Source organism: Sparus aurata, chromosome 21 (genome assembly GCF_900880675.1).
Source record: "Sparus aurata chromosome 21, fSpaAur1.1, whole genome shotgun sequence".
Classification (NCBI taxonomy): Eukaryota; Metazoa; Chordata; class Actinopteri; order Spariformes; family Sparidae; genus Sparus; species Sparus aurata.
In genome coordinates this window covers 7150901-7171071 of record NC_044207.1, presented here as the reverse complement: position 1 = coordinate 7171071, position 20171 = coordinate 7150901, and the positions used below count along the sequence as shown (strand labels likewise).

General features: G+C 40.6%; 1 protein-coding gene across 2 annotated transcripts; it reads right to left on the bottom strand.

Moving 5' to 3' along the window:
• Positions 1-1348: 1348 nt before the first annotated feature.
• cop1 (COP1 E3 ubiquitin ligase) lies at positions 1349-19007 on the bottom strand. Of its 2 annotated transcripts, XM_030403263.1 has the most exons (20): positions 18301-19007; positions 18118-18177; positions 17020-17117; positions 16382-16446; positions 15509-15628; positions 8942-9010; positions 8646-8705; positions 8402-8481; positions 8069-8132; positions 7330-7444; positions 6644-6779; positions 6300-6443; positions 5861-5969; positions 5611-5692; positions 5378-5494; positions 4358-4475; positions 3438-3562; positions 3061-3221; positions 2822-2866; positions 1349-2482 (listed from the first exon to the last, which is right to left on the bottom strand). In XM_030403263.1, exons 1-20 carry the CDS (start codon positions 18651-18653, stop codon positions 2465-2467), a joined length of 2139 nt encoding a protein of 712 aa, XP_030259123.1. In that variant the 5' UTR covers positions 18654-19007; the 3' UTR covers positions 1349-2464. The 2 variants fall into 2 exon arrangements, with proteins under 2 accessions (XP_030259123.1, XP_030259124.1); XM_030403264.1 differs by lacking the exons at positions 15509-15628; positions 16382-16446; positions 17020-17117; positions 18118-18177; positions 18301-19007 and adding an exon at positions 9417-10819.
• Between the last annotated feature and the right edge of the window lie 1164 nt (positions 19008-20171).

Here is a 20171-nt window from a genome sequence, read left to right as displayed (position 1 = left end):
AAACTACTCTACAACATGTTTTTTTATACAGAGTGCCTTATTAGCCCTCTCTGCAGAACTGCAGATGTGTACTGATTTGACTTACGTCTCCTTCACTCTATTTGTAAAGGTTCAGACATATGTCAGAGTAGGGAAAGCACAGGATATGAACATACATCAGTTTGTGACGATTGTATTCCATTTCCATGTAACATTTAATGTTTGGGGTTTTTTTTTTTTTGTAGAAGGGCACTTTATTGTATTTAACAGTAAGGAGATGGTAACCTCTAGGGGTGGGCGATACTGCAAATTTTGGTATCGATCCGATACCAATTAAATACAGGACCAGTATTGCCGATACCAATACCGATACTGACACTTTTTACTTGAAAATTCCTGATCAATTCATGATTTTGTACTTTATTTAACAAATTAAATCTCTAACCTGCATGTAGCCTAAATAGGAATACTAATGGTCCTTCAACAGATACACAAAAGGGTTAATATACTCTTGAGGTAGGTTATATATCTTAATTTTAAGTATATATTTTTGAGTTCCAGTTACAGTGAACCTGAGTGAGCGGAGTGAGAGAGATGAAGAGGAGCGCTGCACTCACACAAACTCTGTGAAGAAATACAAGTGATTTGCTGAATTTATAGAAGAGAAACTACAACAAAAATATCGATCTCATCACGCTGGTATCGATCCGATACCAATACTCACCTTGGTATCGATACTATCGATATTTGGATCGATCTGCCCACCCCTAGTAACCTCACATTATTCCCAGCATAACCCTGCTCAACTCCATATGGAGCAGAGGTCCAATCAGCCAAATTAACTGAGAACACCTGTACAGATGAGCAGTAATAAATAAAATGCTCTCACACACACAATTTCAAGCTTCCAATGCAAGCTAATGGGCTTTTAACATGTCTACAAACACAATACCCCCCCAAAAAAAATCAATGAGTGTGATTCTGTTCAGTTTGGCTGGGAAACGTAAATGTAATTATAAATATTACGCATTGAAGTTTACCCCTGCGACCACTAATCCTTTGCTTTTACAAAGACTGCATGATTTTTCTCCTGTGTAGCAGAGCAACAACGGAGGCTTCCCGCTGTAGCAGGTCTCACACATAAAATCAAACAGCCCCGAGGTCAAGCGAACATTTAACGGCTCTCTGGTGCTTCAGCTCATACAGGACGTGTTCTGGGAGACTGATGACTGAACAGATTACCATTTCACACAAGCTCCAAACGCCCCTCTTGAGACCCATTACAAACAGTAAACACATTGCTCGGCCATAGTTGAGAGAATCAAAATGCCAAAAACGTCCCGTAAAAATATCACCAAACATGACAAAATTGTTTCGAAATAATTTATTCAGTTATACAAATACAAAACACCTCTCTCTCACTCAGTTATCATAAAATAGGTAGGTCTTGGCGGTGTTTACCAAACTCCTCTCGATGTCAACGTTGTCAACATGGATCACCGCTCCACAGCTGAAGTTACAATGCAGCTCAGTTCATATGTTTGAACCTACAGTATGTGCAGAGTATATCCATTGCTACTTTAAAAAGACCTAAATCTGATTCTGTGAGGTTCTCATTTTTCAAACAAGCAACAAAACAGCCCACGTACGTGAAAAAATAATCCAGTTAGATGGAGCATTGCAGATCAATGCCTTAAATTACACGAGATTGACTTGTGATTACAGACAAACATGTCAAATCTCATTTTGTTCTGACAGTAACAGAAAGTGTTTCTCAACATTCCTATAATCCATTGGTCTTCCATGATTTTCATACACTACCTCACATTCTACACTCTGAAGCCAGAGAAGGAACTGACAATACGCTTGACAAAATGAAATTCAAGTCATATTTATTAAAACTGGTTTCTCTCAATCGGAAAAAAAAACAAAACACAAAAACTACACATAAAAAGGGGAAACGGTGACAAACAAAGATGGGGGGGGGGGGGTTAAAAGCTTCTTGTGATGACATCATTTTTGCATGTCGTCTAGTCTTGTGCTTTGGCCTTTAAAAGGGAAAATTCATCACACTAGTAGCGTTTGGCTGGATGTACCCTTGAGAGCTTAATTAAAACAGGTACACGTTTTGATTTGACCTAAAACCATGAAGAGGTGTTCTATTGTAGCTGATATAACTGTACTGAAAAGAAACAAAAATGCTTTCTGGAGTCTTTTGTTCCATTTGTGCCCAAGCCAGGTCCTTGATTTTCTGCAGTAATATGACAGCGCATCTTCTCCTGCTATACTGATGCCCTGCTCCAAAGTCTTCACTGCTGTCTGAAATGTGTAGCTCATTAAAAGAAGACGGCTTCAGTTTATTTCAGCTCTCCCGGTGTATCCTGGTTCAGCAGGCAGCCTGGGCTCTGCCTGCATCACACTGATCCTCTATCAAACAGAGAGGCTGATGGTGGCTCTATCACACACTCAAGTTGTGGTTGGGCCTTCAGACGAGCTCAAGTACCTGTATGGAGAGAAAACACAGCGCTTGTGTTATGTGTCAGTAGCTCACCGTCTAATGGTTAAATCAAGATTAGTTTGATATGTAACAACGTAAGCTGTATCTGTATTATAGTATAAAAAGCCAGTTTTAAAGATTTTTTACGCCACATTGAAGGGCTTCTTAAGTCCAATAATACAGACTAATCTACACACAGGTGGAAAAAAATGACCTTGTGTGTGCTTTTGTCCTATCAAAATACTACTCTTACCTAGATCTCTTACTAGGCATGACACCTCGACCGCACCTAATGCTGTTGGCCTGCGGTTGTTAGAATGGGTTATGTAGTTTCAAAACACAAACCTTGATTGTTCCTTGACTGTTTGCAGCAATCAGTACATTGGACTCCTGAAAAACAAAAATTATATTTAATCACCCCCAGGAGCTCAAGCATGTTTCCATCTTGACAAAGATGAGGTGCATTGACTTGATGTGGTTAGCAAGAACAGATGGCAACAATAAACCTGTTTGTGTGAGCTACCTTCCAGTGCAGCATATGTAAAATGAGTAACACAAACAGCAGTATAATGAGGTGAACTTACTCCATCAGGCAGCGCTCTCCAGCAGACAGCGCTGACAAACTCATTGGTGTCGTCCTCCTTCTTGTCCTTGTCCAGGACGCTCTTCACTGTGTCAAACTTGAATGTTAACAGTGTCTTGGAAAGTCCTTTGTAGTATAGGTACAGGGAGTTGTTTTCACTGCCTGCACAAGCACACAAAAACAATTGGTAAAAAAAAATAGGTGATGTTTTATTCAATTCCAATCAGTTTTAGATTGGTGCGTGCATCGTTGCAGGGAGCTGGGTGCTTCCTCAGTGGAAAACCCCTGGTTGGTTGAACAACTATCAAATTATATCTGTGTCACAGATTCATTTCCAGCATGGTCAGAAAATACTTTTTCTATACAAGGGGTCCTTACCACAGGCAACATAGTCTCCATTGGAAGCCAGGCCTACAAAGTTTTTCTCGTTGATGTGACCCTTGAAGGAGCGAAGGCAGTGAGGTTTGTTCACGTTCCACAGCTTCAGCTGACTGTCTGTTGAACTGCCAGTTAAAGGGTGTAAATACAGAATGGTTTAACAACTACAGTGGATTTAGTAACATGACTTGGTAGGACTGCTTTTCTCTAATCTGCAGCAGAAGATTATCAACGTCAGCCCGTAAATCTGATCATTTTTTGTAAATCATAAAAACAAAAACATAAATGTGTCGGTATATATGCTTTTCTGTCAACACTGCTTACATGAAGGAGTTGGTATAGAGATGATATTATAAAAACACAGTATATAGACAATGGTGAAAAAAGGGCTTTTCACACTGTAAATTCTTAGCCCTAGGTTACGAACTTTACGCACAAGACTCAAGACTCAAGACACATTTGTTCAGACTTTACCTCAACCCTGCATAGCACTTCTTCTAGCCCTGGGTTACATGTCTGCTGGCACACATGACTTATGATAACATTATAGCCGTATTTCACACTGGCACACTGGTTTAGACCTGTGTCAATTTTCAGGGGTTAACTCCATACACTTCCTGCTCCTGAGCAGGGCTAGCAAGCCCTTGCTGAAAGGCGGGGCTAGCCCACTTTGGAAGGTGCCCTGCAGCAGTGTGAAAGCCTTCTTAGCCTGGGGCTATCAGCTCCTTTAACCTGGGTTAGAGAGGTTTCGAATAATGCGTTTAGCCCTTGGCTGAGTGCACTGTAAAAAGCCCTGAAGTGTCTTTGTAGAAGGAATATACATTAGGGAAAAAAGATGTTAGTCATGACACTCTCTTGTATTTACTAAAATGATAATTTAAGCACTGTGGTCGAAAAAAAAAAAGGCTGAACTGACTTACGCAGAAACAATTTCCTCGCCGTTGACAAACTTGGCGTAGGACACTGCCTTCCTGTGACCCTTGAACACCATGATTGGCTGCTTAGTGTTGCGTAGATCATAGTAGTGGACACAGTGGTCTGCAAGCAAAAATAGACGGTATGTTTTTAGATGAGAGGCATTTCAGAACACTGTTTTCATGGTTGCTGTATGAGAAGCTGCTGTATGAGAGGCTGCTCTGCTAAGTGTCCTTCAAAACTGGAAACAACTCTCAGTGTCAATCAGATCCAGTAACCACCAAGGCAGGCAGCCAAGGTGAAATGATGGTGCAATGCCTCTTGTTGACATTTGCTAAAATGTGTGTTTCTCACACTCCATCAGGTCTGTTTTTGAATGAACGCTACACTACGCCTGCTGGAATTTATCCCAGTGTCCTAGCTTTACTGCAGACAGTAAACCAATAACTCCAAGGTCAAGAAAGGGTTTCCTTTTCCAAACTCAGTGGACTTGGACCTTAGAGACAAGGGGAATGGGGTAAATAAGTCAGCGCAATTCACTACGGGATAACAGTGTCTGTGCTGTTCTGATTATCCAGTGTTTGCTAAGACAGAAGGATTGTTTCTGTGTACAAGAGAATATTTCTAATTCTTATCTCCTCCTTTGGGAAAATCATGAATGAAGTTTTCAGAAGTCCGTCTAGACCACCAGAGTCTGGGTGACCACAAAAGAAATTTAGTAGTCTACGAGGAGGACCAGCAGTGGTGTGATGTGAGTGCACCCTGTCAGAGTGCAACAATGATAATACATCACACTGAAAGGAAAACAAGCTTCTTTGACAGCAATTTTGGAAATGAGACAAATACTCAACTCATTTTTCTCCATGTTCTAATGTCTGAAATAAACTGAGCTGATTGGAAGGCCTGAGTCAGATGCTGTACTGTAACCTGTTAAACTGCTTCTACTCTAGTTAACAACAATTACTTTGTCCTCTACAGTGACTTTAAAAGACCAGACCAGTCAATGCACACCATCCTTATCTTACCTGCACAGCCAAAGGCCAGATGATACCTCGAGGTTGGACTGAACTTAACACAGCAGACATTGGCTTTGGCCTCGATGCTGGCCACTGAGTTGTCGAGATTGGTTGACCATAATTTCACTGAAACACAAAAACAGACGCGTCAACATTTCTCTGCGGGTAAATGTAAAAGAGGTTGTAACAGAGGAGAGGAGATGATGTAGGTCCGATCCTGTCAGACGTAGCACCTCAGTTACCTTTAGCATCATCAGAACCCGAGGCTAAGAGCTTGGGGTCCATCAGATTGAAGTCAACGCTCCAACACCTTTTTTCATGTTCCTGAAAATAAAGTAGAGGTAGACATTGTCGATAGAAATGGATAGTTTAAACCAAATGATCCATGTAGTCAAATGTGCAATTCACTGTGTTTCATAATTCCCCTACACAACAAAAATTGACCACTTTTTATGAAACAACAATGATCCAAGACTCTACCAAGTATCATACCTGGTAGACTTTGGACCTCTGGCCAGTGAATCCATCCCACAAGATGACGGTACCCTCATAGTCACTGCTGGCCAGAAGGTTCTTGTGATAGCTGCTCCAGCTGATACAGCTACAACAAATAGGTTTGGGATCACTTTCAATTTTAAAACTGAAGTTTACAGTTGGTCTCATTCTTAATACGTTATAGTAAAATCTGAAATGTTACTCTTTTCTTTTTACAGCCCAGTATGGCTTCCTTTACACATTATATGAGCTCTTCTATTACTACTGTACCATGGTAAAAGAGGATATCTTAAAGTGTTAAAAGAAAACCCTAACCCTAAGCCAATGATGAAACCAGCATCTGGGTTACAATGAGATCAGAGCCGCTGCCAAGACCGCATTGTGGGACCTGAAAGATGCATGCCAAGATGCCTGCTCCTCTCCTCATCTCTCTTACCTGATTTTGGAATTGCAGGTCATTTCATTAACAGGGTAGTGAATGTCCACTGCATCCTGGATCACTGTGCCATACTCAAACACCTTGATCTTCTTGGTCACACCAGCGATGGCGAAGTAGTCACAGTCACGGTCAAACTCAATACTGAAACCGAGGTGAGAACAGTGAGTGGGTCGATAAAGATATTACCGATATAAAATCTATTTGTGCTCGTTACGATAAACAGAAACATAAAACATAATGAAGCTGGTAAGATCTATCCAAAATGTTAATAATCACACACCAAGCCTTCGATGATTAGTGCCACAAAGTGTAAAAGAAGTTAAATGTTTTCTGCTTTGTACCTGGAGACAATACTGGAGCCGTTATAGAGGTCACTGGCGTAAGAAAGGGTGGCGAGCGGCCGGACAGAGTTGTAACGGGTGAACTTAGACAGACACTCCATGAAGTCATCCAGCTGGTTCAGGTTCCTGCCTTCCTCTGAACACAAAAAACACACTTGTTACAATACTGCCTACAAGCACAACACACTGTGTTGTGGATAAAAGGGGGGGGGGAACTCCATACTGAATGTTGCAGGAGCTTTGTGTCAAGTTTAAACATAAATACATTATCACATTAATATCACATACCAAAAAAATAAAACTTTGTTCTGTGTGCCACTATGTTGGATTTCTTCTGGCTTGTCTTGGAGCACAGAGTCAAATGATGCAGTGCTTTTTCAAGCTGAGAACTGAGACTTTTCATCAGAAACACCCACTCTAACATAGCAGTCAGTGAACTATGTGGTAGCTGTGGTTTTCATTTTATGAAATCGTAAATTGTAAAAACACTGGGGTGAGGCAAACACTACCACCCATCCATCCATCCTCTCAAGTGAATATCCACTTCTAAGAACTGAAGCCTTATCTTTTGTCCCTTCTCCATGCAACTATGGTCTGGTCTCTCTAATGGTGTACAGAATAAGAGCAGCAGATACTTATCAGACTAAAGATGCTCCAGACAAATTACTGTTCTTCAGGATTAGCACCTGTGATGCGGGACATTTTGTTGGAGAAGTAGCACTGCTCCAGATCTTCAAAATGAGCCGTCAACCTCTTCCTCCTTGACGCCAGGGTGCTGTTGTACCAGGTCTGTCTTTTGCCCTGGAAAAACAAAAATGTTTCAGAGTACAGTCAAGTCTGCGCTAAAGCCACTGACATTTATTGAAATAGAATGCGCGTGGCTTCTTTGAGTGAGCATTGATACAAAATATACACCTAAACTTGACAGGTCCTCAGTCTACTCTCCCTTGTGATCACTGCAGTATCACTACAGTACCTAGTGTAAAGAGTTTTTTGTAATTGAGAGACTACTGCACATATTTCTTCGGAGGTATAAACAGTGGCCTGCATTCATATCACAAGAAGTATTAAAAGACATGTGTAAACAAAAAGTTCAAGATTATAAGTCAAGTAAAATCTAACAAGATGATGGGAAAAAAAACAGATTTGACTTTCAATGAGGGTTAGACATTTAGAAAAGTCTTTAAAAGGCTTCATATTAAGCTGATTTTCAGGTTCACATGTTTACTTTGGGCTCGTTTAAAAGGCACAGTTATAGGATACAGGTTGTGTGCTTTTCCTTCGTGGACCGAGTTTAAAAAAAAATCTTTTTCAGTATTAATGAAACCTGCTTCAGAATCAACAAAGATATGAAAATTCTCCCTCCTACAATATGTGACATGTAAAGGGCTATCAGCCAAACAGTCAACAGTTTCTCAGACTTACCTGGGTTGTTCCGCCAAATCCTGGAGGCTGGTTGTAGTCTGGTGGGTCAATAATACTACTGCAGCTACTCAACAAACAAACAGACAGACATATTAGACACACAATACAATAATACAGGATCCCATAACATCTTAATGTTATATACACACACACTGTTTGCTATGTAGCTGTTCATAAAGATTAAACTTATACAGAACATCAGTAAGGATCATCTGAGCGGGGAATGATTTTTTAAGGCAAACAAAGAAGAGTGTGGTTGGCTGTACCACAATGATGATGGAATCATCTGCTGTAAATACACATCACTGGGTAATGCACAGAAGTGAGACGTACCTGGGTGCTGGTGAGGGAGCCTCAACATTTGGCACTGTACACTCTGCCTCCATTATTGGAGAGTACAGCCCGCTCATTTCCTGGAAAATTACAGAGAAATAACATGTTTTTCGATCTCAAGCTGTGATGCTGATCGCAGTTTGACAATATAATATGATTTCATAATCCTGTGTACTGCTCCTCTTAACCTTTAGGGCATTCTGTGAGTGACTGGTTACAAATAATAGGTTCTCTATTACTTTACCTCAACACGCTTAATATCCTCTTCAAGAAAGTTGAGCTCTTTCTGCAGCTGCTCCAGTTGCTGTTGACAGAGCCACAAACGGATACATTTTTTATTTCTTTTACAAATTAATACAAACTTAAAACCTTCTCTATTTTTGAGCTAATGTATTACCATGTATTATTAACGTTGAGCTTTCTCCAATACATAGATACTTTTACATTTTTACATATTCTTGACAATTCCATTGTGTTCTGAACAAAGCGGTCATGGTCAGGACTATAATTAAGATATTATCAATGTAAATGCTACAGTACCTCTCTCTTGTTTCTTCTGGCTTCTTTGAGGAATTCCATGAGGATCTGTCTGTGAGCAGCTTGGGACTCCTATTGGAGAGAGAGAACAGACATTGCACATGTATTTTTTTTTTTACCACTTCCATCATTCTCTTCAGAGACAAGAAGATCATATAACAAACGTTTTAAGCGCCAGTGGGGAAAACAAAACATGTTGCACACGGAAGCTCTGCTGCCTCATATTCTCAGCTTGATTGTTGGATAAAAAGAGTAAAAATATGTGCAAGTATTACTGTATTTATTTATGTATTTATTCAATACAGATACATGTTTTGTAAATGTATATGTTCATATGCTGAATGTAAAGATGCGTGCAGGGTTTTGGTCCCACCTGGGCTGGACCAGGCTATTGGACATGGGCCTGATTCTATTCCCTATGCAATAGATGAGAATAAATGAGCAGTGAAGGTTTTAAGAGATTCTCCACAAAGCGAACCATTGAGGTCCCTTCCTTGATACCGCCGATCCGGATGTTATTGTGACGCGACTGTCCTTCAAGTTCGGTGAGCTTTGACTTGAGTTCGAGCTGGATTTCCTGCACCTGGGTCGAAACCGCATCCACCTCCACACCAAATGTTTCCACCTCTCCAACGCGCCGCTCGGCTTCTTCAAGTCTCCGCGACGTAGCTTCTATTTCACTCGCCGTCTCCTCCATCTTCAGGTTAATGTCTGCTCTCATTTCGGCCAGTTGTTTTTTAATGTCCTCTTGAACGCTGCTCTGGAAGTCCGACAGCTGGTCAGAGATATTATTTTTCAGTTCGGACATTGCTTTGGCCATGGTTTCGTTTATGGCGTCGCGAATGGAGGCTAACGAAACCGTTTCTCCTAGCGTAGCTTCGTCGCCGCAGCAACCTGCATCTTCCGTGTCGGTGTCCTTTTTTTCCTTTCTTAACGCCGTACCAAGGCGCTTTTCTTCTCCCCCTGACATTATCATACGTTGTTAAACACTTTCCGAGTAAACATCCTTGATTAAAGGGGGGGCTCAGCTGAATTTTCTATGCGGCCATATTCACCCTTGCGCCGCCGGAAGACCCAGCAGTGAAAAAAAAAAAATGGGTGGAGGGGTGCGCGGCTCCCGGGACGCCGTTCAGACAGGCGAACACATCAGCGAACTCACTGACAGCTCCAACTCTTTCTCCAGAGCCAAACAGCCACTGTGGTGCCAACGTACCACTGTGACTGGTGCGTGCACCCCAAGTGTGTGAAGGCGAGGAAACGCTGGTCCTTCCTTCCAAGCTGCAGTCACACTTTACAACCAGCACTGCTCCCAGTAGACCTCACTGTGCACGGTGCCACACAAACTCTACACACAACCCATCTCTCATTTTTGATTTGCACTAATTGCTCATTTTTTAATGTCCATATTTATTATTTGTAAATAACAATACACTGCCAAACTATAATTACACTGCTCATATTGTACAAAACTATGTATGTATCAGTCTATTATATGTCTTACCTTTTTATCATATTGTTTATTTTTAACTATTGTCAGTGTTATGTAATATTACTGTCCTTTGGATGCTGCAACACGGAATTTTCCACATTTGGGGGACAAATAAAGGTTCTGACAAAATAACTGTATAGGTTTTCTTTTTGCCTTAATGTGAGTGTTTGTGGTTTGTGGTAGCGGCTTTGCGGCTTATATCTTCTATCTTTGCATTGTCTGCCTTGGTGACGCTTCATTCTGCTGGTAATGTGCCGGGTTATTTAATAAATGCAGCATTTTGATGCTTGTTGCACCCACTATGTTGTCTAAAGGCTTAAATCTGTACGGTTAGCGTAATGTTTACTCAGGGTATACTTACTTATATCTGTCATTTTAACTTTATATAAATAACATTTCTTTAGTTAAATTAGAGTAAATATTCTAGTGCCCTTTCCAACCCTTGCACTTCCACTCAAACTTGAGCACTGTTGTGAAGAAAAAATGATTATGAAAATGAGGCGCAGATTATTAGGAGCAAACATGTTATTCAATTCAACCGCAGGAAACAATCCCAAACCCAGGGGTTTATGGGTGTTGGAAGATCACTTTTGACAACTGTGGTTAGAAGTTTCTCATGTTTCGAATGTCTCGCATAACAAAATGAACCGAAAGCAGGAAGTCGAGTCATATTTTCAGCTGATGCTCTCATTTGGCCATTTCTTTATGCGGTCTAAACTAATACAAACGCCAGAGAAGGTAGGACACATCCAGTGCAGATATTTCCATCAAGGATTGTGCCTTTAGGCGTTGAACCCGTTATCGTTCGCAAACATATTGATAATTTGTTTGACACAGTGATTAAGACTAGACAACTAAATTGTAAGATGTTTTTCTCATCATTTACATCAGTAATGATTAAATTCCCTTTGATGGGGTTGATTTGATGCAGCCACCAAATACAATCTCTACATGTACAGTGGAGATCAAAATGAGAGAACAACCTATAATTTGCTACATTTTAAAGTCACTGTTTGTACATATTTGAAGTTATGCTAACATGAATATAAGTGCAGATTTTTGAGCATGTTTCAGAATGTAAGTATATTCTCAAGCACAATATAAAAACCTTATTGAGAAATTTTCAGAACAGGTCTGATCAAAATTAGAGAACACTATCAGATACCTCCCAGTTACTGGTGTTAATCTGGCACCTGGTGACAATTTACTTAATTGTTAGACACACCCTATTTATCTGGCTGTTCTCCTAGTGACTTTGCAAGATGGCAGGCCGCTCTAAGGTGACAAACCCTGCGACAGCAGGTTGTCCAGATGAAGGCCAAAGGGATGACACTCTCAGCCACTGCAAGAGGGTTTGGGTTTCAAGTCTGTGATTTCAAGAATATTGAAACTTCACAAGGACACAGATTCATTTAAGTCCCCCAAAAAGGCTGGTCGTCCACGTAAAACAAGTGCAGGAGAGGACAGGATTATGCGAAAGACTCTCAATGGGGAATCGGTTCAACACTGCAGTTGGAATTGCTCGCCAGTTCAGTGCCGAACAGGGCAAGGATCTATCTCGGCACACAGTGTCTCGCCGTTTAAGACAATTTGTACTGAAAGCCCTCTCAGCAGTGACCAAACCTCTCATCAGCAGAAAGAATAAAAAGGCTAGACTTGCCTTTGCTGAGGAGCATGTTGTGTGAACAGAGGAGAGCTGGTCCACAGTGCACTTCAGTGATGAGAGTAAGTTCAATTTATTTGGGTCTGATGGGAAACATTATGTTCGGCGTCGAACTGGGGAAAGACTGAACCCAAAGTGTGTAAAGAAGTCAGTCAGATTTGGAGGAGGAAGTGTCATGGTTTGGGGGATGTTTTCTGCAGCAGGAGTTGGCCCTCTTGTACAGCTACATGGCAGGGTGAATGCAAATGTTTATGTGAACCTCCTTCGGCAAACATGCAAAATTCCTTCACTGCAATTGTCTCCCAATCAGCCCGCAATTTTCATGCAAGACAATGCCCCCTGTCACACTGCAAAACGGGTTAAGCAGTTCCTTGAAGCTAAGAATATTGAAACAATGAAATGGCCAGCCCAGAGTCCAGATCTAAACCCCATAGAGAATCTCTGGAAAATCCTTGGCGACAAAGTAATGGCTAAGAAACCCACTACAGTTACTGAACTGTGGAAGAGACTGCAAGAAGAATGGACCAAGATCAAACCAGAGCAGTGTGAGAAACTAGTGATGTCCTGTGGGCGCAGATGTGCTGAAGTTATGCAAAGCAAAGGCCTCTACACTTCCTATTAATGTTTGAATCCTATAGCTCTAAAAAAAAAAAACATGGTTTAAATCTTCTCTTCTGACACAGTGATATTCTATCAAATTCTGAACAATGAAAATAAAAATATCCCAGAATAAATCAGGTATTAATTAATTGTTCTCTAATTTTGATCTCCACTGTAGATCTAAAGTTTCCAATGATCAAACTGATGAGCTGAAATTAATGACCTGCCCAGAGGCAAATAAGTTGACTCAAATAAGAACAAACGTAAAAAGAATCGTATCAAGAATGTGTCTTGAGAAATAAATAAAAGCAGCGACTGAAGCCAGTTGGCTGAATGAACAATTCAGTATCAGAATTCGCATTCATTAAAAGGAAATATGAAAAGAATAAAGAGGAGCATGGATCATAAATCTGACATCTTACATCTGATCTGATGTAAAAATGAGAATTCTGCAGAATATAAAAGACTGCTTTTGGCAGTACCTTTGAGATCACTGATTAAAGATCTACTGTCAAATGATATCTGTTCCAAGAAAGATTGTCTGACAGCGCAGGTGTAGATTTAGGTACTGCAACAGATGGTTGGCACATGGCATGGTGAACTGAACGTGGTTAACAGCAGACAGTTGGCTCATGATGGAACATTACCTTATGATTATTTACATCCAAGTATATTTGACAGCCCTTTTTAGCATTTTCAACCCTACTGTCTACTGACATTTGTACATGCTCTGCAGAGAGAGAGAGACAGAAAGAGTGAGAGACAGCAAGAGAGAGTGTTCCCTGGTATTAGATGCCTCCTATAAATGCACTGACTGTGATGCAACCTCTCCTTAATAATATAGGCCTACTTATGTCAGCTCATCTGCTGAGAAAAAAAAAAAAATCCACTGTGTTATTTGGGCGATTTTATAAAACATACTGCTGACAAAAAAGTCCACAGAGACATACATACATACGTACATAACTAGGACTGGGACAGAGAAATGGAAAGGCATGGAAAATCAGTGTGTATGCATTAAAGTCGACAATTAAAAGCAACAGTATGTGGGCAAACTTTTAAAGTGATTCTTTTGTCTCATACTCAGGTTGTCGTCCAATGCTTTTGGTTGGTGGCACAGGTCCTATCAATGGATCACAGGTTCAATCTGAACTCTCCTGTTCTGCAGGCAAATAGTTAAATAGGGCTGTGATCATTTGACCCTTTTTGCTAAAAAGGTGTGCAGCTCTTCTTTTTTGTCGCTGCTCTCTGAATTGAATTGCATAAACAAATCAACATGAGAAATAGAGTCTGACATGGCAACAGAGAAGATCAGAGATGAGATGAGGAGAACTTGTACCAGATGAGACTGGGAGAGAGTGTGTGTTTGAGCTGTGTTTAACAATTTCTTGTTACTTATCGACAGACAGCTACACAGTCACCAATAAATGTGCGATATGTCTCGCTAGCGTGTTTAAGACAACCAGACAGAGACACACCGTCCGTATTTGTGTGCGCGTGTGACACAGAAATAAAGATGTAAAGGTGTAGCTCCCCGCTGAAAGACAATCTGAACAATGTGATCAATGCTGTGTTCCTTTCTTGTGTTTCAAATTCAGAGTGTTGGCAATTCACAAGCAGATAGTCAGTGAAATTTCTCCTTGCATGTGGGGCAACTCAACTTCAGAACTGGTTAGGATTTTAAAAAATGCTGCTGGCTGTGCTGATGTGTCACAACACAAGTCAACAGGATAGGTTGCGGCTCCTACTTCTCTTTTCCAGTGACTTGTTTTCTTGTCACGTGGACTGTCAAAAACAAGAAAAAAGGAGATGTTCCAGACTATTCAAACAGTGGTATATAACAGCTTTTACTGCGTTTACCCACCAAGTGTCTGTGCAATCCAGGAAACACACATACCCTCTACCACAATGACCGTGTCAACCAGTACTGAATAATACCATTCATATGACTCAGCAACTCTGGACTCTTTCAGCACTGCCTGATGCATCTCCTTGCAGAAAAGCGGGTACTACAGTATATAACAACTTACCTCTTCCAGGATGGAATTTATATTTTCATTTCTTATTGTCAAGATTACTGGCTGTGGTCCAAAATGTATCCTCTGTAGAGTTGCAGGGGGATTGCAAACAGATTAAAACAGAGGACCTTCCCGATGTCAGGAGATGGATCTAACCACTGATTCCAGGAACTTTGCAGTGTTCACTGAAATAGATTGGAGACTTTTTAAGACCAGGGACAATAAGGCCTACAATTATCAATTAGGCAGCTACAAAGAAGTTTATTTTTTTGCGGATTCTGGCAGCCCCTGTGGACAAAAGAGATGTAGGATACTTTTAAGACTATTTTACTTTTTTAAAACAGGATGCTTGGTGGTGAGGGACTGTGACATGACAACAGTGAAAGTAAAATCTGTTTTAGTGCCATACCAACAGACTACAGAGCAGTTTCTTTCTTCAGGCTCCCCTAAAAGGACTCAACAACCTCCAGTGTGCAGTACTACTGCCGTTAATTTGGGTCATAATTATGTGGTCACGTCATCAAAGTACTGTTATAGTCAACAAACTGTCAAGCATTGCTAACCTAAATGAATCTCTGGAATCATGCGTTTTGGTAAGCTAACCACATAACTTCCTCCATTAACATCGAATAACAGGGGTGAGTCACGTGTGACTAAAAATAATCCTCAGTATACTTTTTTACCCCTGAAGTGTTGTCCAGCCCTGTGTGAATCCAAGCAGCCAAAGAGCAACGTAAACAAAGAACTGGTTGGAATTAAATAAAAGGTGCACTTCTGACCATCCTCTGGCACTAACTTACCGCCTCAAGCTGCTTCTTCTTCTGGACCAGGAGCTCCAGCATCAGGTTAACATTCGCCAGGTCCAAGTTCTCCTGGTCAGGATTCAACGCGTCCTGGAACAACTGCCACCTGGACCCGTTCTGGAGGTCAGAGACACCCATCAATTACAAGTGTGGAAACCACAACTCATGGCCCTGTGAGCTAGGTTGTGACATGAGCAACTTACTTTTCTAACATTAGCCCTTTTTACACAAAGATTGCACAACACTGTCATAACAGCAGCAGTTTTGTTTTTTCTATACCTTGGCATAACATTGTAACATTAATCAACAAGAAATAAAAGATAGCAGTTCAGTTTGTTGGAAAGTTCAGTTTCTCAGATCTGTCCCGAGTAAACCCTGTTCCCCAGAAAATCAGTAAAGGATCTATGAAAATTAAAAAAAATAAAGCCCCAAACTCTGGTGCTGACGTTGTTTGCTCCAGTACCAGTTAGTTGATAATCTTTGTGCATGCAGGGTAAGCATCTGGAAGTGGAGATGCAGCTACCAGGAAGTGTCTTCTTAAAGCGTTTTGTTGTCTTTGGACACTCACGAGACGGTGGGCGTGCAGAGAAAAAAAACTCCCATCCTGCTTTTGATTTTGATGATGGAAATTGAAAAGTCATTTCAATCCATTTTAGATTTAGAATAAAAATTGTAATGCTCACATTACATGTTTGTTGCTTTGTTACTACCTGCGCAAAGGGGTTAACAATCACCCCCCTGGTACTGCCTTCAAACCTTTTACACAGAATGTTGAAGCAATAAATGTTCAACTGCCCCGCCTTGAACAGCTGACACTGAGAGCGAAAAATAATGTACGACTTTGATTTACATCACGTGTGTCGTACTTACAGGATGATCGAGTTTTAGTCTCTTCTCCTCCGACCTTTGTTTCTGTTTGAGGATCAGTTCATTTACTGGACCGTGTGTTGGTGGTGTGGAGTAGGTGGTTGGGAAGGGGTACATGAGGAAGGAAGAACAGTTTTGTGAGTACGACAGAAACACAACAAGAGAGCAACTTAAAGTGTGTGTTTAAGTAAAACAAGAGACAGCAGTGACATCACAAGCAGCTTCATTACCATGATGGCTGGGCTACGTACTTTAAGAAACAGAGTGCGCTTTCATTGCATTTTATAAGTGAACTCTGATTGGGGTCTGTCAGTGTTCAGGGTGTGACAACATAAACCTTATTTTAACTAAATTTTAAAATAATGTAACAAAAATATAAATCAATAAAAAAAAAGAATATTTTCCTTTCACAAACATTGCACAAGTTTTAAAAAGAAAGTTTCCATTCAGACACCACACTGTTGTACAGAACAGTGGACATGTTCTATGACAAAACTGTGTGTTGACATGCAAATTCGTAAATTCACACCACTCATTCTGTCAACACTTCCGATTTCCAATTTATCTTGTGATCATCAGTGACAGCGGAAAAGAATACAGACACACCCTAGACATAATCAACCCTCGTTTAAAACACCCACCGAGAAAGTTTGGGTAAAGCTGATCCACGTTATCGACAATATAGTTGCACTTGGGACATCTGTTGCTGTCCTCCAGACTCTGGCGGATACACTTGAAACTGCAGGACGGAAAAACAACTTAATTACTGTGGAATTTACAGGAACGGTGATAGGAAAAGAGGACAAAAAAACCCTGTTACAGTGCAAGTTACTAGTAATTAAGTTAAGCCATACGTAACTGAAACCAAGCACAGAGAAGCTTGAATCCTCTATTCTCATGATGCTTTAAGACATGTTTTCATTAATGTTTTAGCATTATGCTGAAATCATTGCAGTATGCGCAAATACAACTTTCATGTTTGACAGTAGTTCTACTATCGGCACACATTATTCTAGGAAGATGCCCATCATTTCATGTCATGGGCTTTTTTTTTGTATTCCACTGAGTCACACTTTTTATGGCAACATTTTTAAATCACTGCACGACGCTTTGCATTCTTCTGCACAGCGTGGATCCAACAGGATATTTGCATTTAGGCAACACACACAAACATGGAGGAAAATGAATGTGCCACAGATTGGAGTAACTCCAATCAGAAGAACCAAATCCAGCCAAGACAAAACAGGAAGTACAAAATGTGCTATATTGTGTTATGCATCGTAGGCAAGCCCTGAAATGTCTTGTAAAGAAACCAGAAAATATTCACATTTATGCCGCTGGAGTCAGAGAACTGCATGTTTTCAAAAAATGTACTCAATTGAAAAGTTGACAATTAATGAGCTAACCCTTGCAGCTCTAATGTATTATAATCTGGATATCAAATGTATTATATCGGAAAATGAGATTTCGTCAGGTTGGCTAAGATTTAGGTATGTATATTTAGGTAAAGTGTTTGACAGGTGGAGAACACAGTTGTCTGTGCCTCCCTGTAAGAATTCTTAAAACAAGAAATGCCAAGCAATATTTTTCGATGGCAAAAGTCTGACATTCAGCACAATTTTGTTATTCTTGGCTATATTTTCCTCTGCTGGGAGTCTGAACAGCTCCTCGATGGGACATGTGTCATTGATCTCTGTGGGACAACTATCCCACCGCCGGAGCTACAACTCAACACTTACCAAAAACTGTGCCCACACTTTGTCATGTGTACCTCTTCTATCATCTCGAAGCAGATGGGACTGGAAAAGTAGAAGGGGAAAAAAGCTGTGTTAAGGACATGTCAAACTTCAACGTTTAAACATTTGAAACGCTCTTAATACTCAGCTGCAACTACAAACCACAGGAAAGCTGAGAAAACTAACCAGACAAAATCGTTGCTTTTATCTTCGTATGAGTTCAGGAGGCCGTTGTACAGGGGTGTTTGGTGGAGGGATCTCTTTCTGCTACCCGAAGACGCAGACGGTCTGCTAAGAGAGGCGAACCCGCCCCGGGACGACGGCACGGCGGCCAAAGTTGGCACCGACAAGGCGCTCTCACCGGCTGCTCCAAAGGTCCGGGAGGGCACAACATTTCCAGAATTGTTACCATTACTTGTGACGGCGTTGCTCCCACCGCTACCGTTTGAGTTCCCAGTTGATGCCGTGTTACTGCTACTTGTGCCGGGCACTGAATTCGCCCCAGCAGCGTTTTGCTGTGGCCGGTTGCTTGACATCATGCAAGGCCGACTAGAAACTCCCCGAAATCCGCTGCGTTGCTGTTCAAAGCATCCGGACAGTGCTGCTATTTGGCTACTTTAGCGGGTTGGCTAGCTAACTGGCTTGCTTGTAGCTAGCATCCTGGGAGAAAGCAACAGTGGTCAAACATCCAGCGTATTTAAACTTGTCCGTTCGTGTCTGCCTCACTTTTGTCACTGACGGTGTGTTAGAAAAACTCTGCGATATAAAGGGCGAAAAGACATGAGCACTGAAACGCACAATGTAACAAACACAACTGCGTTGTGCAGGAGATTAGCCGGCTAGCTACTGTTAGCTACGGAGAGGAAGAGAGGAATCTCTTCAGTTTCCTCGATTACCCAGGTACCCAGTGTGATCCCGGACTTCAAATACCGCCCCCTAGCGAGAAGGAGTTTAACTGCGCTGATGGAAATGCCAAATACCACAGTAGTTCATTTGTTTTTTAGTAGTGTGATTTTAAGCCAGCTGAACAAATAAACATTTCTGGACAAATTCAGCCCAATATGTAGTGAACAGAAAAATACAACCCGCCTTTTTACAATAATAACAAATAAGTAATAAATAGGTAGACCTACTTGTGTGAAACAGAGATTTTGGGACATGCTATTTCAACTCTTGGGAATTTGTTAGGCTGTAGTTTGTGTTGTTTTTGTACCGGATGACATTACCTTGTTATGTCATTTCAATACGTGTAGCCATGTTCTGCGTTTTATGGAACTTGGAGTTGAATTGGACCTTTTTGGTTGAGATTGTTCTTTTCACAGACAAAACAATACTGCAAAATTGAGGCAACAAAGAAGCAGGTAAAACACAACAAAACTGGGTATGTTTTAATTATAAAGTATAAAATAAATATTTTGGTTAATGCAGTAACAAGTATTAACTGACAGTCAAATAATGTGTCCAGTTATCATTTACTTACGTACATGTTGTATTACTGAATTGCAGGCTTGGGTAGTAATAGAATACATGTAACAGGATAACATAATCAGGATACAAAAAAAGGTAACTGTTTTCTGGTAAAGTCACATTCTGGAAAAAAGATTTAATTAGACATACATTCAGTAAAACAGTGGATTACTAACAGGATTACATCTTTAAATTAAATATGATATACTAGTCTGTCACCATGCACAGGCGCACTCATGACATCAATACACAAGTCTCACAACATCAGTGTGGTTTGAAGTGACACCAAATACACAAGTGTGTATTAGATAAAAGATAAAAGATTAAATAAGAGTCATTTATTTCATTTTGTCTTTGTTTGATTATGTTTGGTATTGAAGTAATCCAAAAGTAATGGATTGTAATCAAGTTACATTACTTCAATACTGTGATACTTGGATTACATTACTAACTACATTTTTTTCCCATATATAATATAAAAAAATATATATAATATTAAAAAAACTGTATCAGAATACATTTTAAAGTAACCCTCCCAGCCCTGTTTAATAGTTTACAAAGAGCATTACCTTAAACAAACCCTTATTAAA